The sequence below is a fragment of the Mauremys reevesii genome, linkage group 2 (assembly GCF_016161935.1).
Source record: "Mauremys reevesii isolate NIE-2019 linkage group 2, ASM1616193v1, whole genome shotgun sequence".
NCBI lineage: Eukaryota > Metazoa > Chordata > Testudines > Geoemydidae > Mauremys > Mauremys reevesii.
Window position 1 is genome coordinate 217,223,880 of NC_052624.1, and position 26,514 is coordinate 217,250,393.

Sequence of the window (26,514 nt, forward strand, 5' to 3'; positions counted from 1 at the left end):
CATCCTCTTTGGAACCCCCTTACAGGTAGTTGAAAGCAGCTATCAAATCCCCCCTCATTCTTCTCTTCTGCAGACTAAACAATCCCAGTTCCCTCAGCCTCTCCTCATAAGTCATGTGCTCCAGCCCCCTAATCATTTTTGTTGCCCTCCGCTGGACTCTCTCCAATTTATCCACATTCTTCTTGTAGTGTGGGGCCCAAAACTGGACACAGTTCTCCAAATGAGGCCTCACCAGTGCTGAGTAGAGGGGAATGATCACATCCCTTGATCTGCTGGAAATGCCCCTACTTATACAACCCAAAATGCCATTAGCCTTCTTGGCAACAAGGGCACACTGTTGACTCATATTCAGCTTTTCGTCCTCCGTAACCCCTAGGTCCTTTTCTGTAGAACTGCTGCCCAGCCATTCAGTCCCTAGTCTGTAGCAGTGCATGGGATTCTTCCGTCCTAAGTGCAGGACTCTGCACTTGTCCTTGTTGAACCTCATCATATTTCTTTTGGCCCAATCCTCTAATTTGTCTAGGTCCCTCTGTATCCTATCCCTACCCTCCAGCTCTCATATGTATCTATGTAAATATCTCTGTTGCTACAGTATAAGCCAGTTTATATTAAAAGCAAAAGTACGATAACAGATTAAATAGTAATCTGTAGCACAAAGTAATTGTAGAAATGTGGCATATATATTTACATTGTGAAAAAATATTGGCCCCAGCTCCAAAGACTACTTAAACAAATTTGATCAGTGACATTTCTTAATCTTAACATAATCATTAAATGAGAAGAAGAATATTTGGCATATTCATAGCACTTTTCATCCTTGGAAGCTTTCAGAGCTATTACAAAGGTGGGTAAGTTATTATCATCATTTTACAAATGAGGGAAATGAGACGGAGTGATTAAATGACTTGATTAAGGTTACACAGTAAATCAGCGACAGACTGGGGAACAGACTTACAGACTCCCAGTGCCAAATCTTTTGCTCTAACCTCTAGACAAGCTGCATCTTGTTCTTACTATGAGAGTTTAGAACTGTTAGTTGTTTTAAACTGAACGTGGGTCCTGGACTTTCATTCCATTAATAGAAGAGTATAACAACCAACTAGGAAAAATATCATGCCATTGAAAAATAAGGTCAAATTTCGATGGGAATTTTTCCTTACATTTTTAGAAACTATATTAAGCTTTTGGAATTCAAATAAAAAATAACAAAGTATATATGAGGGATCTCTTACTGCCTCCAGAAGCTAGTTTCTCTAGAGAATGGTGCTGCAGCTGCTGTGTAGGTTCCTGAAAGTATCCATGGATAAGGACAGTCTAGTGTACATAATTTGAACATATGTAAAGCAGAATCCTATTTTAAATAAGAGGCCCTCACACATGAAGTGAAGCTGGTTGGGTTGGAAGTTGCTGTGTGTACTGCATCTTGACTCAAGGGGCTATATAATTTTCTTCATCAAAAGCTAAAAGGAATGTAGCTCATCTGCAAATCATGTACATAGATTTGCATTGTATGCTGTTTTTCTTAGGCATGTAGTAAAACCGCTTTAAATTACAAGTTTGGATACTCGAGGAATATATTATGCACACTGTGAGGTGATGTTTTGCTGTGTTGCCTTTGACTGCTTCTTTCCAGTCAAAATGATTGAGACCTTTAGTAACTATGCACCATAAGCTACCAGAAAGATGATATAAACTACAATTATTCCATTTAATCTGTCCAAGATATTGTCTTGACACCAACTGCACTTCTTTCCAAGGTTAGTCTAGTTGTTTTTTTTCCCTTTTGTTTGCAACTCATAGCATTGGCCATCCTCCTGGTATATCTTCAGCAGTAAATCAAACATATTGTGTTTGTCACTTCCAGAAACAGTCACGGTAGCTTTCTGATATTGTACTTCCTTTGTACGTTCAATAATGTGGATGCTGTCAGTTGTAACTGCTGGTACTTCCATTTATGTCAAGTATAGAAACTCAGGCATGCCAACATGAAGTGGTGCTTATAATACAAACATGTTTATTCTGATTAAGGCTACAATTATGTCACAGAGGTCATGGAAGTCACAGAATCCGTGACTTCCGTGACCTCCATGACATTTTCTGCCCCGGGGCTGGAGCTCTCAGCCTTCCCTATGCTATGGGGTTGAGGGGACCCTGCAGAAGCCCAGCCCCCATGGGTGGCAGGGGACCCCAGAGCTCCCTGCTGCCATGGGCAGTGGAGTCCCCCCATAGCTGCTCAACTGCTGCATGGTGGGGACTCCAGAGCTTGCACTCACTGCAATGATGGGGACCAAAGAGCCCCAGCAGCAGTGGATGCTGAACCTCCTCCCCGCTTGGTCGGGGATATTTTTAGTGAAAGTCAGGGACAGGTCACGGGCTTCCATGAATTTTTGTTTATTGCCCAGGATCTGTTCATGACTTTTACTAAAAATATCCATGACAACATCTTAGCCTTAATTATGATGGAGCAGTAGTGATGCTACAGTTAAACTTGCGCCAAGCATTTTCATTTAAGCAAAGGTGTACACATGTCAAGATACAAGGCCTTTAACATATGGCCATTCAGCCATGCAGTCCAATAAATACATTTGAATTGAATTTCAAATGTGGTCTTGTTGCTGGAACATCACTGATGTTCTGATTTAGGATCCTCCTCCTACCATTTGGCTACATGGATCCCACTGTAGGTGTGTGCGTTTCATGGTCCTGAGCCCAGAATCATTTAGCCAGTAGTATATATTGGGGCTGCTCACACACTCTATATAGCCCACATCACCTACAACCAGGGTATAAAATACAGAGCAGCCCCAACTGCTACTCAGTTCATTCCTGCTGCCTCTGGGAGCAAATCAGAACCTAAGACATCCTTCTGATTCCCCACAGCTTTGTTTAGTTAGGGTGGTTATTAGAGTTAGTGGAGTGTTTTTATAGCTTTGGATAAATTCATTTAAGCACAGTGGCAAAAAACAAACAAGAGTTTTTTTCTTTGTCTCACCTTGGTACTGAGGAATGAGAGAGCCAGTCTCCAGGCTTTAAGATCTGCGCTGCCTGGGGACTGCTATGCCTGCTAATGATGTGCACAAAAAAGGTTTGTTCTGCTTGGAAGAGACTCAGATCCCTAGCAAGTGAGCCATTTGCAGTTATTTTACTAATCGCACACAGAAGCCTTGTGATGCCTATCTAAAATTGTTTTTGGTTGAAAAAATCTGTGGCGTGTCTGATGCTGAGGTGCCCCTTCAGGAGCAGCCACTTCCTGCTTCAAAGCCATTTTCAAAAAATGCCCCGGCTACAAGAGACGACATTCCAGAATATAAGAGCCTTGGCAGGCTCTAAAAGATTGCCTGCTATTAACAAACAGCTCTCAGCCCTGCTGCCCAAACCCTGAAAGATCTTCAGGTGGGACTCAGTACTGATTGCCATCCCTAGTACCAACCAAGAAGAAGACAGAGTCTCAACTTGCTGACTTACCTAAATCAGCTCCTTTAAAACCATATTGATATTGTAGTCATCTTAGGGTGGGGAACTGTGTTCCTCAGCTTTGGTTCCATGTTGTGTACTTTCAGTGATCAACATAGCTTCTTCAATACCATTGTCATCTGTACCATATACCTCAGTTGCTGGTACCGCATTCTGGCAAGACTTCTGGGACTCATGGTCACAGTATTTTGTCATCATCAGTCCTATCTCCTTCTTATGCTGTGGATGCGTACCCATCTTCGGCAGACCTAATGATCACTTCTGAACCTGAGTCTCCATTGCTGGACATCTCTCCTTTGTCTACTTCAGCTAGAGCTCTACTGGAGCCTGAGGTACTAAAGATGAAAATATCTCTCCACTCAACTTCAACCGTACCAGTACCTGCCTGTTGTACTGTAACATCTAAGGCTGTTCCTCTTTCTACACATCAGGGCTCTTCTCCATTGGAAGGATTTTATTCATCTTCATTCTCTTCTCTGCATGGTAGTAGACACCCTTCTTTTAGGAGATCTCCTCCCATCACCCAGACTGATTTCTGGGAGTGCCTATGGACAAAGTCCCTGTTTCCACAGATCTTGGTTCCCTCCTTTGTGATACCATATGCCCTTCCCTTATGGGGCACAGGCCTGGCCCTAATGGTTTCCATGAAACCTCAGCCTATGTCATCTGCTCCCTATCTGACAACTTTGAGATCCAGAATAAGGTCATCTCCTCCTACAGTTCCTACTAGAAGTTACTATCATCCCTTCAGGAGCTTCTTCAGTCTGATGAACAAGAACCTCTTAGCGAGGAGGAAGACCTCGTGGAGGAATATGAGGATCAGCCTATTACTCATGTCAGGTGATGATTATATAGCAAGGCCATGATTACATCTAACACACCCATGATAAATTATTTCAGGGCCTTCCAGGACCTCCTTACAAGAACAACAGCATTCTGGAGATCTCCTGGAGGTCATTCAGGAGAGGTCTCATAAATTATTTGACATTTTACACCTGGTATCCCAAAGTTGTCTAGCCAGACCCAGTAATGAAGGCATTCTTGAGCCAGCCAAAGACCCCTAACTATTTTGGCCACAACTAAGAGGTCTGATTGCAGGTACCAAGTTCCGTATAAGGGATTGGAGTAGTCATTTTAGATATCTAGTACCTGAGTCTTCAGTTTTAACAGCCACTCATGGAAAGCAGTGGTTACAGAAGGCTAATTGATGGCAAAGACAGATCTGCATGTTTTGTTGGATATGTCTGATGCTGTACCATCATAGAGGAGATATGGGGGGCATGCAGGTTGCATATGCAGCCCCAACAGACACAGCTGGCTACAAGAATCTGGGTTCATGTGCATGAAGATGTGTGTGGACAAAAAAATCTTGAAAAGCTCCAGTGCTGCTGCTGGTGCCGGTGCTGCTTCAGAGATGAGCAGCTGGAGAGTGGCAGCTGCTGGATGGGAGCCCAGCTCTAAAAACAGAGCCACTGCCAGCAGCAGCACAGAAGTAAGTGCTTGGTATGGTATTGCCACCCTTACTTCTGTGCTGCTGCCTGCAGAGGTGGGCCCTCAGTCAGATGCTCTGACTCTCTAGCCGCCCAGCAGTGCAGAAGTAAGGGTGGCATGGTCTGACATTGCCACTCTTACTTCTGTGCTGCTGCTGGTCAGGCGTCGCCTTCAGAGCAGGGTGCCTGGCTAACGGCCGCTGTTCTCCAGCTGCCCAGCTCTGAAGGCAACAAAGTGAAGGTGGCAATACCGCAACCCTCCTAAAATAACCTTGTGACCCCTCTGCAGCTCCCTTTTGGGTCAGCACCCCCCATTTGATAAACGCTGGTCTCTCTTGTGAAATCTGTATAGTATAGGATAAAAGCATACAAAAGACCAGATTTCATGGGGGGAGACCAGATTTCACAGTCCGTGGCGTGTTTTTCATAGCTGTGAATTTGGTAGGGCCCTAATTATGGCAAGACTTTAATGGTACCTACAGGTAATGATGGGTACAGTTATTGAGGGGTATTCTATAGATGTTGAATTTAGGAACAAAACTCATAAGGCTCAAAATCTTTGTACATCATCTATTATATGGCTATGGCTACTCTTATAGTGGCATGTAGAGTGCAGGCACTATACGTGTAGTTACACACCACAGTAAACGGCTCTGGTAGGGGAGAGGCAGTGGAAAAATGCTCTGGCTGCTCTTTGCGCCTTTTGTCACTGCCTTCCCCTGCTAGAACTTTCCTCCACTGCCTCCCCTCTGCCAGAAACTTTCCCCACTGCTGGAGCCTTTCATTGTGGTGTGGAAAGTCACTGGCATCAGGGATGCAGCAGGACACCACACTGCTGAAAATAGCAGTGTAGATGTGGGAGTCACTGCTTGGGCAGGTAGGAGCCATGCAGGGTATATACCCTGTGGGTTCAGGTGTGTAGGGCACTCTCTTCTACTCATGTAAGGCATGTCTCACCATCTACGCTCCTGTTTATATCCATGCTAACTGGGCTTCTAGTGTCTGCACTCTACTCACTGCAGTAAGTGTAAATGTAGCCTATATTTAATATACCTGCTCTTGAGAAAAGTGCCTTAGGATAGTTAGTGTCCAATAATTGTACTGAGTATCTTGGAACAGCTGGAATATTCCTCTTCCAACTCTCTTTCCCTGGACATGGATGAACTCAGAAGACAGAGGATACTAAGACTTTTGTGGGGAGGCTTTGCTTTGAGACTTGTGACATTTTGGGGTCAGGGTGAACCCAAAACCCAAAATAAATTCAGCAGCGGCTGGCAAATTTTTGAGAGTGTTAAATATGCTTTGATAACAAAGCTGTGGGAACTGGCTGTTCAAGACTTGCAGAGTGTTTAATATCTGCTTGATGACCCGTTGAGGGGGTTGATACTGTGGAAAAGTACATTTTTTCTTTGTTAAGTTTACCCATTGAAGTGCTTCTTTCTACTTTATGTGTGGATGTTTATTTAGATGAGATTAGAAACTTTGGAGGAAACACATTCTCTAGTGATTCATCTTATGTTCCCATAAAATGTCACGCATTACATTGGAGTAGTGTAAATGTTATGTTCTGGTTTGGGGACCTGGCTGGCTTTACCGTTGATGCCTAGTTGACAATACGGTTGATCCTCTAATGTTTGAATAGTGTTTTTCTCATTTCCCCCGAGACACAGAAACTATTGGCAGTAAGATAGTTTAGGAGAGAAAAAAATAAACTCTAGCAATCAAATCTAAGGTCTCATCTAGGAATGCAGATGGTAGAGTTACAAAATTTGCTCCCTTTAAGCTTGTTCTGAAAGTGTGTGTGTGCGTGCACGTGCGTGCATGAACACACACACACACACACACACACTTGAATTTACACTTCTTAGCAGGAACAGCTAAGTCTGTTGCATATTCAGATTCTCCCATAATTGGAAGTGTTGTGCTTTGGGCTTTTGGTGCTACCCAAATAGAGGTAGCAACTAGCCATGACATCTGAACTTCCCATGATTCCATGGGCTTAGTGTGGGATCATCTCTACTTTTTAACTTGTGTTTTTAGGAAAGGTAGGTATTTGCTATTTATTAGACCGATGTACCTTGAATGATTTCAAGGACTGAGAGCTGTTCTCATGATGTTAGCTATTTTGATGCTTCAGAAATATTACCCAAAGGTTACACTTAAAATTAAGGTTTGCGAATTTCTAAAAATAGAGATTAATGGCAGCGTTTTCCATTGATTCTGTAGCATTCAGAAAGAAAGTTGCATGTACTGTAATTTCTTTAAGCTTGGACAATTGTTTCACTCAGTCCAATATATTGGGTTAAGGAATTCTCCTTTCATTAACAACAGTTAGACGCTGGTATCACTCCATTAACTTCAGTGGAGTTACTTCTGATTTACACCAGTGTAATCTGGAGGACATCTCACAAGTGTTTCAGATGTCATCCACAATGCCTTTCATTGTTGCATTTATTTAGTATATTTATTAATCAAATTTTTATTAATTTTTATAGATAAAAAAAATCAACAGGAATTTTCCCGTAAACCAGCAGGTAAGAAAAAGAAATATTTGGAAATTTAATAATTCTCATAGCACCTGTGTTGGAATTGTTTTGTTGCTCTGTTTTTGTTTTTTTCCAGAGAAGATAGGGATGCTAGATCTTAATTGGCTTCCTTTACACTATATCAGGGGTAGGCAACCTATGGCACACGTGCCAAAAGCGGCACGCAAGCTGATTTTCAGCAGCACTCACAATGCCGGGGTCCTGGACACCTGTCCGGGGGGCTCTGCATTTTAATTTAATTTTAAATGAAGCTTCTTTAACATATTTAAAACCTTATTTACTTTACATACAACAATAGTTTAGTTATGTATCCTAGACTTCTAGAAAGAGACCTTCTAATAATGTTAAAATGTATTACTGGCATGTGAAACCTTGAATTAAAGTGAATAAATGAAGACTCGGCACAGCACTTCTGAAAGGTTGCCGACCCCTGCACTAGTTCATTGAAATAAAGGGGTGTTGAGGTGTTCAAGAAAAGTAGGATTTTTCCCATTGTTTCCTAAATGCATCTCTGTTTGTTTCTACTTTTATAATGAAAAGAGGGGTAGGATTATTGTGTTTTGAGAATGAAGGCATTCTGAGGAATTCTCCTCTTTGGTGACACTTTCATTATTAAAGCTGGCTTGGATTTTAAAGGAATTTTCCCTCCCTCTCTCTCTTCCTAAAAGATTGTTAGTCATCCACAGAAGTAGAGAATGCAGTTGCGCCACAAGTATCTATAAGACTTCTGTTTTCACTGAAGATGTCAATTCACCTTGAACTTATTCAAGATCAGTTACTGTAAAATCACTTAGTATTCTGTAGCATAAAGATTGCTGCTGACTGATCTGAAAATAAGGAAAGACAAAATTGCTTAGTAAACAAAAGATAACTAGCAAGTTAAGGTTTAAATGATCGGGATTTTTTTTATGAATTCATTGCTCAACAGTAATTACCAATCAACAAAAAATAATACAAATACAAATAATAGATATAATGGCTCAGCAGGCTAGTGCATAACTGTGCAATGCTTTCTGCTATTCTGGACCTCCAGGTACCAGTGTTTAGAATGGCATTTGGTTCCTCTTCATTAGAGTTTCATTGGCTTAAAAAGCAAAAATAACTTTCTTGACTTGAGTAGCTTGTTGGTCATGCTATCTGTAAACGAGTCTGCAATTAATTCATTCTTCCCTCAGGACTTACCATAGAAAATTTCAGGCAAGACAGCCAAAATATCAAGGAGGTATGAAAGGAGGTAGACAAATTAGAGAATTTCATATATAAAAAGGAAATAATTTACTGAACTATGAGGATGCAGGAATATGGGAGATCAGTGATTTCAAAATCAGATGTCCTTCCTGGCTTGATTTGAACAAAAGTGTTTGTTGTTTGTTTGTTTTTTGTTTTTTGTTTTTTACTGAAGATAAGTATTGTGTGGTCTTAATTGAATATTGTCTATCTGTTTGAGGAAAAGATTCCAGTCACATACAAATTTAGGGCTAATTTCTGTCTTCTAATATACAGCTAGCATCAACATGAAGTTCAGAGAAGGATCAAGCCATTTTGTTGTTCCATTAACAGTACATTATTTATCTGCTTATTAAAGTATGGTCTTGTGTATCATTGTCATTTCCACATTTATTTTAGTAAAATGAGTTATTGTCTATCTGAAGTTGAATAACTTTGGGGATACAAGAACTAACTGCTTTGCTTTATGAAAGTACATTATTAATGTGCCCATGTAATAAGAAATCTTGAACTCTGAAATTGATCTGACTGGGAAATTAGTTTGGGGGATTTTCTTAACAATATCATATTTTAGCTATAGTGATTAGCTGAAACTTTGTATATTTTTATTTGTTTAGTGTGCAAACACTTTAAGGGAAATAGCTTCCTTATTTTATATGTTGAATTAAAAACCCATGAACATGTAAGGTGCTATATAGTAAACAACAAGAGAAACTAGGATAGGGCTCAAACCTGCTTACTCTAATACATGTGAACAGCTTTACATGCATGAAGTCCCAATGACGCAAATAAGTCTACTCAGGTGAGTAAAATTACATATATGCTTGTCTATAGCCCTGAGCCCATATTGACCAGCTACTCTAATTTAAACATCTTCATCTAACTTTTATTACAAATAAATTTGCTGATAAACAAGTTATGGAGAATATTATATTTTACCATTACAAATAAGGAATGGCTTGTATGACTATTTGGCTATCAAAATGAGTTGTAAAATTCAAAATATTTTGCTGACTATATAAAGATTGAGTGAGATTCAAAAAGATATTGCTGTTTTTGCATATGTAGGCATTTACTTTCTAATAAATATCCTCCTTTGCTAAAATTTCAGCTACTAAAATATCTGACTTTATTAATTTTAGACATTATTAATGCTTCAGGTGCACATAAATTAGTTGACTTTTTCATCTATGTTTATCTGGGTGTATAGAAGCTTCATACAGAATTTTCCCTTGGCAGTGAAATTTGCAAATATATTAGGTGTTTATTTTTTCATGGTGCAAAAATATGGACAGAAATGTGAACTTTCTTTAAATATAGACTGTGAATCTCATTTAAAGAGACTGAGTTGGTGCCACAATTTTACTTTGTAAAAACTAGTGGGTGGAGGGGGGAGTGAATAGTTCATTGTCATTGAAAGTGATTAAATATATGTATATTGAAGTATCATTTTATAAAAGCGCTAGCTAAAATAGCATTAGCTCTTTTTGAGCTGAACAGCTAGCTGAAAATGTTGGGTCTCTTAGGTTGTTCCAGTTAGGCAGAAAAATTGGTGCAATTCTTGGATGCAGTTCTGTTTATTTACAAAGAATGTGTAAAGTCCACAGAAGGACTCAAATAGCAAAAAACTTTCTTTTATCGCAGCACCAGGAACACTCTTTTCAGCTTGCACTTCTGACCCCAAAACCTCAACTTCTAAGGTCAGACATTATGCTTTCAGCAGGTCCTTCAGCCTGTCTGTGTCTCTCTTTTTCATTCTCTGTGTTCTGCTCAGGTTAAAAAACTTACTAACTGTCAGGGTAATTAAGCACTAGAACAAAATGGTGACGGACATTGTGAAATCTCCATCCCTGAAGGTTTTGAAGAACAGGTTAGACAAACACCTCTCAGGAATGGTCTAGTTATTATTTAGTCCTGTCTACTGAAGTCCTACTGAGGTTCCTTTCAGTCCTACACTTCTATGATTCTATGATGGAAAAGGGTCAAAGGAATAGGATGTGTCCTTAAGGGACTGGGTGTCAGGAAGGTTCTTGGAAATGGGGAGAATAAAGTTAGGAGGCTGAGGAAGGAGAATATAACAGTAGTGAAGTGATGGCTGTAAAGAAAATACCACTGTAAAATAAGCAAAATCTTAAAACTGAATGATATTTTTATTTTCTCTGAACCCTATCCATTCTCCATATCTAATACTATCTAATAAAATAAATAAAAGTAATTGAAGAAAATCCTAGATTTAAATTACAGTTTCATATATATTGAGCAGAAATCCCATGACTTCAGTGGAAAGAGGATCAGGCCCATTATCAGATAGGCAGTAAGATTAGAATATCTCAAGGTGATAGCCAAAGGCTTCTATATTTGATCTGCCAAGGTGGAACAGGAAACACAGATGTCACCTTTTCTTGGAGCTCATTGCTGTTTTGCAGCTCTTGTATGAAGCACTGAAAATGTCAGCTCCTGAGAGAGACAGATTATTAGGCTAGAGGGAATTCAAAAAAGTAACACTGGCTTCTTTGTTGACCCTTACAACACTGCAGACTAATATACGTTTTTTTCCTCAGTAAAAGGACATGGAGTGTATATCCATTTGCAGGTCCTGATCTCATACACTACCCCTTCATGAGTATCCCAACCCTCCTCTATGCTGTTCATCCTAATCAATCCATAACTGCTTGCCAATGGACAGATCTCAATCTGAAATCTACCTCACAGCTTGCCAGAGAACTCCTGAACCAGGCCTTTCTACCAACTTTTGCAACCCTTCCTGGCAAGGGGAGCCAAATTCACCTGCCTCCGAGCTGCTGGAGACCTTACTGCTATTTCTGGGTATGTTCCCTCACCAGCTATTGGGACTCTCAGTTTTCATTTGTGATCCACATGGAACGTGCATCATGATTGTAGGGTTAACATGGTGTTGAGATATTGTTCAAATGAGAATTAGTTCTATAATGGAGTTAGGGTTTAGATTTAAGGCTGAATCATAGCTAGAGGCTGAATTTGGATTCAATGGTAACATATTCAGTGCTGCCAAGTGAAATTTTTGACCCAAAATTTCAGAGGCCTGGCACCCTCTTAAAGACTGAAACTTTCAAAATCCTCTGTTCTCATGAAATTTAAGTGGCATCCAAATTTTTCTAGTTTTTGATCCATCGTGGATCCATTCTAATACCAGTGAGATAGGGCTTGCATTCACAGTTTTGAATATAATCATCCTTGAAAATTATAAAGGGTTGGATTCAAAGTTAGTTTGGGCCCATATTGGATTAAAATCAAGCCATTTCGTCTCCCAATTTGAAATGTATACTACATTTTTTATATCTTAGGTGTTAAAATGTCTCTGGATTATTTACATGATGCTAAAACACAGGCAGTACCAAGTTCATCATGAAACAGGTGTCCCTTCTTCTGCCCATTTGTAAATACTCTCCAATTGGTAATTCAAGGATTCATCACACTTTTTGAAGATAGTAACCTCATCAGTATTCCCTTCTTTTTTTGAGGATCATATTTATGGAAGAGCTAAGGGAACATTCCAGTAGCTTTCTGAGCACAGTTATTACATTATTGCAAAGTATTTTGGAGGATCACTTTGAGTGTGAAAGATGCTACGTATGTAAAATCAAGTCTTAATCTATTTTATGTCTACTTACTAGACAGTTTGCAAAGAAATACCTGAACTAATCTGCATTGCTTCAATTTTTTTATGATCTCAGTTTTTATTCTATTTTCTCTTAATTACAAAAAAAAATCTGACTCCTCAAGGATCAAGAAACTCAAGCACAGGTAAGAAGAAAATGCTTGCATCTTTAAAGGACAACCCTGTGCTGTGGATGGTAGAGAACTGTGCAGCTCCAAGGGAAGACTGGGGAGAAATTTTGTCTCAGGTGCAGAATTTCCCATTTGCTTAGAGCAGGAAAGCATCCCTCCTTGTGCTCTGTGGAGCACATGGGATTACGCAGGATGTACCATACTAAAATTGGGCACATTTCCTCACCCTAGTATGTCCAACCTCGTTGGTAGTGCAGTGCAGCCCTTGAGGTGTGCAAAGGGAGCAGCCTCTGCAGTCTGTGCTCAGGAGAGTGCCATCAGAGGCTATGCTGTGCAAGGAGATGATGACTCCTTGGGTTCCCCTTACTGCACTCCCACACTGAGAAGTAGTTATAATATTTGGTTAGGTTTGTACAATATTTGGTTATACTCAGCTGTGGAATTCCTTTACGCACCCTGAGACTTGTCTCTTCCCCCCCTCCCACACACACACTTTACTAAATCTGGCAGTAACCTTGGGGGTAAATTCAATATCAGGGAGTATGTTGTAATCAGCTGAGTAATTTTCTATGTTATTGATTTACTTCTACATTAAATTGCACTTTCACCAGTACATTATAATCATCACCCTTCTGTGCTATAGGGGCAAAGCACAAATTGCAATTACATGGTATTAGCGATGAGCTGACCCACTTAAAAAGGAAACGATCTGTACATGAGAAGCTGCTATTGAGTGATATAATTGATACTCTGTTTAGAGGAAATAGCCAAGATTAACCTTTATAAGTAAATCAGATAACTGCTCTTTAAGTAATTATTCTATGTGTTAGAGTTTTTTATATTGATGAAAATAGCACTGGAATATACTGTCCAATATTTGCACATTGTGCTTACACAATGCATGAATGTTTCTTTCTGTTTTAAGAGGCAAATTTCTGTAGCTGGTGAAAATTCAACCCACCATCCAAAAACTGCTGGAGCTTTACCATTCTTTCTGCTATATTGCCATTCCATTAGCCATTTCATTAGCCACCAAAAATGCCAGCTTCAGGGAGAAATAAAGGCATCTTTACTCCAGTCATAAAGGTGAATGTCATTATGTGGGCAGGTTGATAGGTTAACATCTGTTTGAGTGATAGACATCTCTGCTGAAACATACAAATGTTTCGATTGTGAGATTCTAACCTCCCAAAAGATCTCACTTTTATAATACTTTAAAAAGTGAAATGAAGGAACAGGATGTTCTGCTAAAAAGTGAGATGTTACTTGATAAAATACCCTCAATATGATTCTAGCAGTACATAGGAAACAGTGTTTATGTTCTGTCTCATTTGGGATTTTTGACTTTGCAGGTCTTTTGAGCTAAATATTTTTCAATACACCATAACTGTGGCTCCTCAGAATTGCCACTCTGCATCTCATGACAGTTAATGAACCTTCAGGTCCTACAGTACATCTGCACTATCACCATCTGCTGTCACGGTGAAGTTTTTGATCGGGTTTATTTTGAGGGGGGAAGACTCTGGAATCATAGAATCATAGAATCTCAGGGTTGGAAGGGACCTCAGGAGGTCATCTAGTCCAACCCCCTGCTCAAAGCAGGACCAAACCCAACTAAATCATCCCAGCCAGGACTTTGTCAAGCCTGACCTTAAAAACCTCTAAGGAAGGAAGCTCTAATGAAGCTCCTATTGTAAATTCTGCGGTGATCATTGCCTTGTATTGCATTGTACAGCCAAACATGCAACTAGGCATTGATTACTCCATAATTTAAGGCCTAGAACGTCTTATATTGATTAAGTATTTATATTTCACTTGAACAAAAAAAGAAATATACATATATTTAAAACTTACACCCTTCTTTCTCTCCAGGGAGATGTGCTGTAAAGTAGAAGAAAAGATGTCCGCTGAATGAAATATAATTTATAATATAATGTAAGATGCTTCTGAGACTCTTACTCCTTTAAGGGGGAGGGATAGGTCAGTGGTTTCAGCACTGACCTGCTAAACCCAGGTTTGTGAGTTCAATCCTTGAGGGGGCTACTTAGGGATCTGGGGCAAAATCAGTACTTGGTCCTGCTAGTGAAGGCAGGGGCTGGACTCCATGACCTTTCAGGGTCCCTTCCAGTTCTATGAGATAGGTATATCTCCATATATTATAAGACAGCGATTCCCTAAACCAATAGAAGTATGGCTCATTTGTCTTCTCCACCTCGTGTTTCAGTATAAATCAGAGCAGGTGTCTCTTCTTTGTACCTCAGTAGAGAACCAAACCATTTAAAAGGCACTGTCAACATTAGCCCTCAGAATACTACATAGTTTACAAGTGAATTAAGCCTGCCCATTGGGAGAAGCTAATATCTGAGAAGGCCATTGGACTCCTTGTCAAAGGGTATAGAATATCTGATAGCTGGAAGGCAGTTGTATTGAGTCACTTGGTCAGAGTGTTGGAGAAGCTGTTAGTGAGATCTGGGATATTCCACAGCAGTTTACTATACAACTGGCAAAGGGATTGAGGTAACTGGGAGAACAGATGGAGCATTACATAGCAGGAAAGAGAGGTCAGATCACATCCTTTCAATCTCTGCACTTCTAATGTGGCCGCCTCCATAGTGTCAACAGTACATGCCACAAACAGATACTACCATCTGAAATCATATTCATTCCATATTGGAGTTGGTTTGTAAACGCCAACAAATGTTGTTTGTTGGTATGTCTTTTAAAGAAAAAAGTCTTAGATGTTGTTGTATATTGGTGTTAAGTCTTCAAAGAACTTGGATGCTTTCATTGGAAGTATAGATAGTACAATGACAGGCCCATTACAAATGACTAAGACAAATAAAGGATTTCTATTTTTTCTAAAAAGTGATATGTGGAAGATGTTTGGGCTGACAGTTCATAGTGTGAGCAGCACTTGTTAAAGCAACAAATGTTCATTTATGATTTTAATAGTTTTACATTTACATTCTGGTCACTTACATTTTATTGTTGGATTTCATTTTTTTAACTGCCATCAAAACAGGCACTGAAGCAGGCCTGTTTCACAAAGAAACAATGTTGTGCAAGCAGAGCATTTGTCTACAAACAGATGTCTCAAATGATGGTCATGTGCTGGACCTCTCTGGCCTCACACAAGGTGCCAAAAAGAGGTGACTGACCCAAAAAATGAACTTGTCACAATAACACTTCAACGTAAAAGGCAGGTTTCTCCCTTATGTCTAGGGATATTTAGAAAAGCCAAATATGGGGAGAACACCCAACTCTCTGTAAAGCTCAACTTAATAACTTCAGCCTAGTGCGTACTTATCAAACATGGATTTGTTCTTTTTGATCATTTTTGAATTTTCAGCTGAAGCTGATGTTAGAACTAAAGCCACTGTAACCACTGATTGTGACGGCTCCTTTACTGCATGGAGCGAGAGTCTAAAAGTTCCCAAGGATAATATTAGTTTTATTAGACAAGAATGAAAATCTTCAATAAGTCTACACAAATGTTATTTCTTGGGGAATTGTGTCAATTAAATAAACTAATTGGAACCAATGAAGCAGATACTTTAACTAGTGGTATCTGCTCTTGAAGGAACACATGGGACTCCAAGAACCTTTTGAAATGATTTTTAATTACAATGTACGGGCGGGGGGGGGGGGAAATGAGTGCAATGGCATCTTATTTTTTCATTCCTTGTCTTATATGTGCTCAAATAGTCTGATTGCACCTCCTATAATATCGTGGTGTCTATGAAAACCTGATCTGTCTCTCCCCTTCCTAATTCTTAAGAATATAGCACCGCACAGCTTTACCTATCACAATCAACTATTGATATTCCCCTTTTCTTCACCAAGTGGGACAAGAAATACAATTGTGAGAGATTTGTATGATGGGAGGCAGTGCACCCCATTGGATAGGGCGCTGGCTTGTGACTCAGATGACCTGGGTTCTACTCCCAGCTCTGCCATTGGGCTGCTTGGTGAATGAGGGCAAGTGATTTCACCTATTTTTGCCTTAATTTCCACATTTGTAAAATGAAAATAATGCTACCTACCTCCTTTGGTAAAGTGCAAGGAGATCCACAGATTAAGTGCTATCAAAAGTTAATATTATTCTTATCATTATCTTAATACCAGGAGCAGAAACTCAGTAGACACTAGACATTTCATTAGTGTATCCTTTTCACACTGTGGCATATTTAAACTTCATCATCTAATTCAGATAAAATATTAATTTCATTTTTCATTTTCTTAATATCTTTTATAAAATATTTGGCATCATTTTATTTTATCATATTAAAATATTGATCATCTGAATTAAATCTCTTCAGTCTGGGACCTAGAATGTACAAATATACAGCCGGCCACAAATAATAGTGTTGTTTTTCATGGGAGGCCAGGGAAGAAAATCTATTAAGGCCCTATATCAATGCACTCTTAAAGTCCTAGTTATTGATCTCTCAATGAAATACTGCATGTACAATCCTAACTATAGCTTTATCTAGCTAAACAATGTCTTTCTCCGCCTGTGTATGTATGTTTTACATAGCACAGAAATTAGAAACTTCTCAGTAGACAAGAAAAAAACCACATACAGTTTGTGTACTCTGTATATGTGTATAAAAACAACACTGACACATTGTTCAGCTTACACAGTTAGGCAGGCCAAAGGCAGGAAAAGTAAATGTTCAGGCAGTCTTAACCCTGCATGAGTGTAGGGTCTTTTGGAGGGGAGACATTGCCCCCACAAACAGGGCCAGCCTTATGGGGGTGCTATGGTTGGGGGAATGCCATGATCAGGGGAGTGAGGCTCGGTGCTGCAGCAGCCTCCCCCCCGACTTCTTTCACCTCCCTGCCCAGTAGTCCGGGGTGCTGGCTGGATTGGTGATCCCGGTGGAGCCCGTGCTGCCGTGTGTGTGTCTGTGTGGTGTGGGGAAGCGGGAGCCTGGCATGCAGCATCCCCTTGGCATCCGCAATAGTCCAAGCAGGAAGGCAGCAGCACCAAGAGGTACCTGAAAAGTGACACCATCAAGTCCAGCTGCAGCAGCTGTGGCAGCCTGTGTCAGAGTGGCACAGCTCCTGGGCTTATGTCTCTGCAGCAGCAGCAGTTGCGGCTCCCTCACTAAGCTGGCCTGTCTCCCCCGCCCACTCTGCTAGCACCATCCCCCCCTCCAAATATAGCAGTCAAGCTATGCCTATGTGTATATGATTCCTAAAGTAGGATGGTAGGCAGTAGAAATATTTATTGTAATGTTGGTTTGTAGTGTAACTTCAGAACAAAAAGCTGAGAAGCAATAATTTGTAAAGATATCCCAAGTGGAACTGATATTAAAAATAATAGCTTAGCTAAACAAATACAATGTAAAAGATTTTTTTTAAAAGTCACTCAGAATTCATAATGTGTTACATTAAACTTTTTGTCCTTTCAAGCAGTTACTCCTAGTAATAGAGATTGTGACAGGTATGTAATTTACCGAGCACACAGGAGAACATTTGGTTTATATATTCTTGGGCACAGATTTATAAAGCCTATGCTATTTTACAACACATAGAATACCAAATTTTCAAACCCCCAGTCCTCAAGAGATTGAGGCATTTATTTTTAAATCCTATTGCCAGACTGTCTCCTAGTGACATGCGTTTAGAACTAAGAGTTTATCCTTACTTAATAAAAATCAGGCTAGGAAATCCCAATTGTGGTTATAATGATGAAACCCTGTACATTTTTTCAAAAAAATCTGATTAGATATGATTGCAATGGACTCCGATGCTGTTAAGGATCATTTTTGTCTCATGCTCAAGGCAAAGCTGAGCTTTTTAATGAAAATAAATATAACAAATTCAAAGTGGGACTTCAAAGGCAGTGGAGAACAGTCAGAGAGATTTGAAGGAGTTCAATGCAAAGATGCCTTCAGCATTTTCCCCATTCATGATGGAGAAGCAATAATGGGATCAGTCCTTCCAGTGCTTGCATATGTGGAGGCTCAGACTGGTAGTGGCATTCCACTGACTCATATCCCTGAAATACTTCAGCTGGAAGTGGTACATAGTGTGATAGGGTCAGGCCAGATGGCTACAGGAGAGTGTTAGAAGGCAAATATATTAGTCCTAGATTAAGTAGATCCCTTTTCCCTGGGTAAGGTAACAGGGGCAGTTCCAGAAGAAGCAGGAACTTGCTGGAAACAATTAAGGCTGGGAGGCTAATTAGGACACCTGGAGCCAATTGAGAAAAAACTGCTACACAATTAGGACAGTCTGGCTAATCAGGGCACCTGAGTTTAAAAAGGACCTCACTTCAGTTTATAGCGTGCATGTGAGGAGCTGGGAGCAAGAGGCACTAGGAGCTGAGAGTGGGAAGGTGTATTGCTGGAGGATTGAAGAGTGCAAGCATTATCAGACACCAGGAGAAAGGTCGTGCAACTGTTCCAGGAGGCACTCTAGACAGCTGCAGTCCACAGGGCCCTGGGCAGGAACCCAGAGTAGAGGGCGGTCCCGGGTTCCCTGCAAACCTCCCAACTCCTGATCAGACACAGTAGGAATTGACCTGGACTGTGGCTTCTACCAGAGGGGAAGATCTCTGGGCTGTTCCCTGACCCACATGGTCAATCTCTGAAGTGAACAAACGCACTAATAAGTGCAGGACCCCCCAAGATACAGGAGGAACTTTGTCACAATAGGAAGAGCTCTATCACAGAGTATCTTCTGCAATGGAAGTATGAAACAGAAGAGTTGACATACTGCACAATTTAAAATAAATTGGTTGTGATTCTTAAATTATCTATATTATTTTAAGAAATCTGATGTTCTGGGTTTGGTGATATAAGTGTCATAAAAGAATAGATTTATAATATAATAATCAACAGTACCATATTTGGTTAATAACCTATAATAAGTTTAAGACAGATGACCATCAGACTTTGCAGTGTTTTTAATCACCAAAGAAATATTTTAAGTACATTGTTTCATGATTTCTTTGCTCAGGAGCGGCTCTAGCCATTTCGCCGCCCCAAGCATGGCGGCATGCTGTGGGGGGCGCTCTGCTGGTCACCGGTCCTGCAGCTCTGGATGACTTCCCTCAGGCACGCCTGCGGATGCTTCACCGGAGCCGCGGGACCAGCGGACCATCCGCAGGCACGTCTGCGGGAGGTCCACCGGAGCCGCCTGCCGCCCTCCCGGAGGCATGCCGCCCTCCCAGAGTGCCCCCCGCGGCATGCCGCCCCAAGCACGCGCTTGGCGTGCTGGGGCCTGGAGCCGCCCCTGTCTTTGCTACAACTCAGTAAGGCAAACATTACTGAATAACTTTATTTCCTTACCGTTGGTGAGATGCATTTTTAGTTTCATTTTCTGAAATTACAGTCTGCAAATATGTTTTATTTATTTTTATAGAACTGGATTCATTGTATTTCTCCAAGCTATTGTCATATAACGAAAATGCTCAGCTCAGAGTCCTAAAAAGAATGGCTAATAATACTTTCTCCATTTCATTGCAATGGGAACTGAATATTCTACAGGGCAATATTGTTAATATGCCATAATAGTTTTTCTCTCTTCACCCTGACTAATTCTCTAAAAGAAGGTCTTCACAGCCTGTGATAGTAAGCCCCTGTGGCTTATGAAATACTGCAATAGGGTGAGAAACTATCTGTGGGGCAGGTTAAGAAGTATGAAAGAAACATAAATATACGCAGTATGATTCATTGAAACATATTGATTATTTCATAAGCTTGAATAGCAGTGTTTTCTTCTAATCTTATCTGTTTTGTGATATCCAGTAGTATGTGGCAGTCCACCTCCAGGCACTCCTGCACCAGGAACTAGAAGCACACAGTGTGTTTCTATCATTTGCAAACTTTATTGTAAGCTGCTTGAATGCAAACTCAGGACAATGCCACTCACCTGCATCAACATGTGGGGGAACTTGATGGGATCAGCGGTGAAAAGGGGATAGTCCCAGTGGCAAGGGAGGGAGACACTCACCCAGGGACAGTAGATAGCTCCCCCCACCCCGGGAGTCTCTGGCACCTACTGGTCACATGGGGGAGAAGGGTGCTGACTGGCCAGCATTCCCCAGTTCCTAGGATTTAGCCCAGCACAGGGGCCATGTCAAGCCTCTTTTGGCTCTGTTTCATCAGGCCATACTACTCATCCAAACTCGGAATGGGAACCTGGCCTAACAGATGCTGTTGGTGTAGCCGACCACCCAGTGCTTAATTTGTACCAGGGCTTGCCAGGGCTGAGCTCTGGCACCTCTAGGCTTAGCAGTTCATATTCCCAGCACCTCTGGGATCACCACATCAGTTATGAATGTAAAAAAAAAAAAAGTTGCTTGAGCCCCAGCACCTCTTTCATTAGGATTAGGCACCTGTTTTGTGGGTCAGGAAGGATTATTTTTTCTCCAATGGGCCAATTAGCAGAGGACCAGGGCATTTTTTGCCTTCTTGGCAGCACCTTCAAGCCAAAGTGGGTTGTGTAGAAACGTGTTTAGTACCTGAGGTACTTGAGTGATAGTGTTTATTCATTGCAACGTCTGGCCGGTTCCATCACAGTTAAAAGAATAAAATGAACCAGAGGTAAAAGTCCTGGGATTTTGCTGATGGGCCTTGGGCTCATGTGATAGGTTGAGATCTGGTGGCGCTTGAGGTTCCCACCCTCCTGCATCCTGTGTCCCCCCTCATGGTGGGGAAGATGCTAGGACTCAGAGAAAGCTGTCTTGGGGGCAGGCTGAGGTGAGCCTACCCCACATTATGAGTTATATGGTAAGGAGCCCTGTAACCTCCACACTGGAACCAATTAAATGCCTGGTATAGGAAAGTGGGGTGATGGGCAGGTATCTCCCCTCCTTTGTGTTAAAGTTGCGGCCTGTCACTTAATTCCATGCATGTGTCTGTCCTCATTTTGCTGCTGTGTCCATATCAATAGATTTCATATACTATATCTGCATTTTGAGGATTCAGTACCTTTACCTGCAGTTTTTATGCATTGCTCCATATTAAATGGATTAAAAGTGGCTAACCAATAGATCTTAATGAAACTGTAAGTGGGGAATTATGACCGATGCTGTGTGGTGTTTCCAGTGGGGTCCTGCAGGGTTTGGTCCTTGCTGCTATGCTGTTTAAAGTTTTTATCAATCACCGATAAAACAAAATCATCACTGGTCAAGTTTGTAGATGACACAAAAATTGGGGGATTGGTAAATAATTAAGAGGACAGGTCACTGATTCAGAGCAGTCTGGATTGCTTGGTAAATTGGGTGCAAGCAAGCAATATGTGTTTTTAATAGGGCTAAATGTATACATCTAGGAACAAAGAAAGTACTTACAGGAGGACTCTATCCTGGGAAGCAGTGATTCTGAAAAAGATGTGCAGGCGTTATGGTGGACAGCTGAACATGAGTGTCCAATATGATGATGTGGCCAAAAGAACTAATACAATTCTGGGATGCATAAACAGGGGAATCTCAAGTAGGATTAGAGAACACTCTACCTTTGTATTTGGCATTGGTGCGACCACTATTAGAATACTTTGTCCAGTTCTGGTGTCCATAATTCAGGAGGATAGTGATAAATTGAAGAGGGTTCAGAGAAGAATCACAAGAATAATTAAAGAATTAGTAAACATGCCTTATAGAGATAAATTCAAAGATCTCAGTCTAGTTAGCTTAACAAAAAGGTTAAAGGCGTGATTTGATCAGCCTATCAGTATCTACATGAGGAACAAATATTTAATAATAGGCTCTTCAATCTAGAAGAGAAAGTTATAACATGATCCAATGGCTGGAAGTTGAAGCTAGACAATTCCAGAGAGGAAAGAAAGTATACATTTTAATAGTGAGAGTAACTGACCATTGGAACTATTTACCAAGCACTGACCATTTTTAAATCAAGATTTGATGTTTTTCTAAAAAATATTCTCTAGATTTTTTATTTTGGGGGTGTTCTATGGCCTGTGTTATAGAACAGATCGGACTAGAGGATCATAATGGCCTTGGAATCTCTGAATCTTCTAGTACACTGAGAGCTCTCCCATTTAAATAGTAATAGTAGAGGGTTCTGAAATTGTATCTTTGATAATATTCCACCGTAATCAGAGATTGTATGTGTGAGACCAAGAATGAAGTATGCTATTATTATAATAGTGCATATTTTCATTAGTTATGAGATTTTTTTTATCTGTTAAATTCAGTGTCTGTTACAAGCATGGGGTAAGGACATTATATAATTTTACAGGCCTATTAGGTTTTTATATTTGTCTCTCTAATATCTTTCCCTCCAGATGTTTGGATGAGGTTATAATATTGCCTTTTTTGATTGCTTTCTTCCAACATAGTTCACTTTCACAGAAGGTGAAAAATTAAAAACTGTAACCTCTATTTCAGCTTCTATATGACATACATTATACAGTGGATATCAATAATAGTAATCATTAGGAATGCCAAACTGTGGCATTTAGTCACTGCTTTGTGATTTTTTTTGTTTTGTTTAATACTGTACACTTTTCTCTCATTTCATCAAATTCACTTACCATTATCAAATGCACTTGCCTACTGTTGTGTATTTGGTTGTGTGGTAATAGAATCTTGTTGCTATGGCAACTGAGTTAGATTATTAGGGGATAGCCCAGCCAATTTTGGCTGTTTTTTGGTTAGTACAGTGTGTGGCAATAAATGGCTACTTTTAAGGTTTACTGCTCTTTGTCTCCAGTGATTTCTTCCTAAAACTGCTGCCCCAAGGATAAAACAACAAGGATGGGATGTCTGTGCTGCCCCAGCAACAGAAGGAAGTAGAAGTTAAGGTACAAAAAAAAAACCCAAACCCTTTTTGCTGCTGGAAGCGGGTGAGAACTGGCTTGTTTGCACTGACTGTGCAAACTGAAACTGAAACCATGGCTACACTTACGGGGCCGCTGGAACCTTTTGAGGAGACTATACTGCAATGGCATGTATAAACTGAGTGTTTTGAGCTTTTTGTTATTACAAATGACATTACAGAAGAGAAGAAGGTGCCAATATTCTTAAGTGTTGTAGGGGCTAAGACCTACTCCCTCCTTCGCAGCTTACTACACCCTGCTAAGCCAGACAGCAAATCTTACAGTGACATTGTGGAAATCCTGGGGTCCCATTTTTCTCCAAAACCATTGGTAACTGCTGAAAGATATAGGTTCCACAAAAGCGACCAGAAAGAAGACGAAACAATTTGTAGCAACTTTGAGAGCTTGCAGAACACTGTGAATTTAAGGAGATACTAAATGATGCCCTGCATGACAGGAGTGTGTGGCCTGCACAGTGAAGCTATACAGAAGCACATATTGACAGAGGTTCAGCTTACCTTACAGAAGGCTGTTGACATTGCGGTCTCTATGGAGCTGGCAACAAAGGAGGCGCAATCCATCGGTGCATCTCCTAGGGTGCATAAGGTGTCACAAGAACCTACCCACAGAAGTGTGGGAAGTCAGGAATGTTACTGCTGTGGTAAGCCAGGTCACCATGCATCAGAATGCTCGTGTAAGGACCTGGTGTGTCGACACTCTGGCACAGAGGGACACATTGAGTGTGCCTGTAAACAAAAGAAAAAGAGCCCTGTGGTCTGGCTGACCAAAAAGGGAAATCTGCATACCCTAGAGAGCAGACCCAGGATGACCAAGGAGACACCTCATCACAAGAAGAGCCAGTCCACATTTTGTCTTTGGCTGTGGGCTCACATGAATACTGGATAATGCCGTTGTTGGACGGCAAACTTATACGCATGGAACTGGATACCGGTGCAACTGTCTCACTGGTCTCTGAGACTGTGTGTAAAGAAAAGCTACAGCATCATCCGCTTAAAGCAACAAAAACAATTCTGAAGACACATACAGGAGAAGCTGTGCCCATGTTGGGCACTATTGATGTTAAGGTGGAGCTCAATGGACAGGCTGCCAAATTGCCACTGTTTCTGGTCAGAGGTAATTACCTTAATGGGTAGGTCTTGGCTTAGGAAGATCCAGTTGAACTGGGCAGAAGTTCACCGAATGACTAAAGAAGAAACCAGTCTGCCCGCTATACTAAGGAAACATGCTGTTGTTTTTGGAGAGGATCTGGGAAGTATGTAGGGAATCACTGTGACATTGAACATTAAACCTGACAGTCAACCAAAATACCTGAAAGCCAGGACTGTGCCATATGCCATCAGGCCGATGGTTGAAGCAGACCTGGAGCACCTGGTCACAAATGGAGTCTTAATACCAGTTACCCATATCTCATGGGCAACTCCTATTGTTCCAATAGTGAAGAAAGATGGCTCCCTCTGGATTTGTGGTGAATTTTAAAGTCACTGTCAATCCTGTGTGTGCAGAGCAATACTTGCTTCCCCGCATTGATGGCCTTTGAAGAGGTCTGGCTGGGGAACAAAAGTTCAGTAAGATTGATCTGAGTCAATCGTATTTACAGATGTGCATTGATGAGAAGTCCCAAGAGCTGTTGACTACTGTGACACATAAGGGGCTTTATCGATACTGTCGCCTACCCTTCGGAATAACGTCTGCTCCCACCCTGTGGCTATAGGCTATGGACCAGATCTTGTGTGGCTTGCCAGCAGTCCAGTGCTATCTGGATTACATCCTGGTCACTGGAAGGAATGAGGAGGATCACCTAAAGAATTTAGAGGCTACCCTACAAAGACTGGAAGCATATGGCCTAAGAGTTCACAAAGACAAATTCCAGCCCTCTGTTGAATATTTGGGACACATCATTGATGCTTCAGGTCTTCGGAAGACCCCTGCAAAGGTTAAGGTATTGTGGAGGCTCCTTCTCCTGGTCACTGTGGAACAGTGCACATGAAGGAAATTGCACAAAGCTATTTTTGGTGGCCTGGATTGGACAGTGCTATTGATAAGAAGGCAAGAGCTTGTATGTCATGTCAAGGTGTGAGGAATGCACCCCAGTGGGCACCCCTACACCCATGGGACTGGCCTGAAAACCTGTGGCAACATGTTCACGTTGACTTCGCTGGCCCCATGGAAGGAAGAATGTTCTTGGTGGTGGTAGATGCCCATTCTAAATGGCCAGAAGTCTCTATAATGCAGTCCACTACTGCAGAGAACTCAAAAAGCTACGAGAACTCTTTAGTCATTTCAGTCTTCCAGAACAACTTGTGAGCGACAACCGACCGCAGTTCATCTCTCAGGAGTTTTGAAATTGTATGAAGGCAAATGGGATACACCATATCACTTCAGCACCATATCATCCATCCACCAATGGATTAGCTGAAAGATTGTGCAGACAATGAAACAAGCTTTGAAATCAGCAAGGGGACAACTATCCATTCAAAAGTGTCTGGACACCTTCTTCCTATCCTATAGAAACACACCTCCTGCTATGACCAAGGAATCCCCAGCCTTTGTAATGATGGGACAACAGCTGTGCACTTGCTTTGATCTGCTGGAACCTTCTGAACCCCAACAAATTGTGCAATGTCAGCAGCAAGATCAAGTCATCAGGCATGCATCCAGAGCAAAGGACCAAATCTTTAGTCCGGGACAGCCAGTTTTGGCTCAGAACTAAATGGGTCCCTACCACTGTCATCGCTCAAACAGGGCCTGTTTCCTACACAGTCCAGACTGCAGAGGATCTCACCTGGCGGCGACGTAGATCAGCTGTTGCCAGGTCATACCAGTCCTCAGGACACATCTTCAGTTGAGTTGCCTGACTTCACCACTTCCAGCAAGACACCAAATCAAGAGTCACCTGTACCTGACTTTTCCCCTCCATTACTGCCGGCAGCAGAGATACCCTTCTGCCTGGAACGAGCTGATACCACATCTTCATTCATTCTCCCTACAAACCCTGAGCCCATCGTCAGGCCTGCGCCCAAGATGCTTTTGGGTGCAACAACACCAGAAGTCCGCCGTAATCCACCTGGAGACAGAAGGCCACCTCGTCGGCTGGATCTTTAGGTAGGGCGAACCCCCGGTTATGGGGCAAAATAATCCCCAGAGTTTAGCCGGGAACAAGGCAGTCTATCCTCCTTCTCTAGTTTAGTGTTTTA

At 41.2% G+C, this 26,514-nt stretch overlaps 1 protein-coding gene and 1 long non-coding RNA gene across 9 annotated transcripts in view; one reads left to right on the forward strand and one right to left on the reverse strand.

Annotated features, from left to right (window-relative positions):
- LOC120398191 overlaps positions 1 to 24,041 on the reverse strand; it is a 37,208-nt gene extending 13,167 nt beyond the window's left edge. Inside the window, exons 1-2 of one of the 3 annotated variants that reach the window (XR_005594235.1) lie at positions 23,818 to 24,041; positions 8,265 to 8,337 (exon numbers count right to left, since the gene is read on the reverse strand). This is a non-coding gene — a long non-coding RNA (uncharacterized LOC120398191). Of the gene's footprint in view, positions 1 to 8,264; positions 8,338 to 23,014; positions 23,033 to 23,817 lie in introns of those variants that run through there. The other 2 variants (XR_005594236.1, XR_005594237.1) reach the window with 2 other exon arrangements.
- Positions 1 to 26,514, forward strand: part of SNTG1 (syntrophin gamma 1) — a 510,494-nt gene that overhangs the window by 404,660 nt on the left and 79,320 nt on the right. For 5 of the 6 annotated variants that reach the window (XM_039525348.1, XM_039525349.1, XM_039525353.1 and 2 more), the window contains one exon: positions 7,460 to 7,498. The exons of the other annotated variant lie outside the window; for it this stretch is intronic. In XM_039525348.1, coding sequence (XP_039381282.1) covers positions 7,460 to 7,498 — 39 coding nt within the window. The remainder of the gene's footprint in view (positions 1 to 7,459; positions 7,499 to 26,514) is intronic. 6 annotated transcript variants of the gene reach the window in all.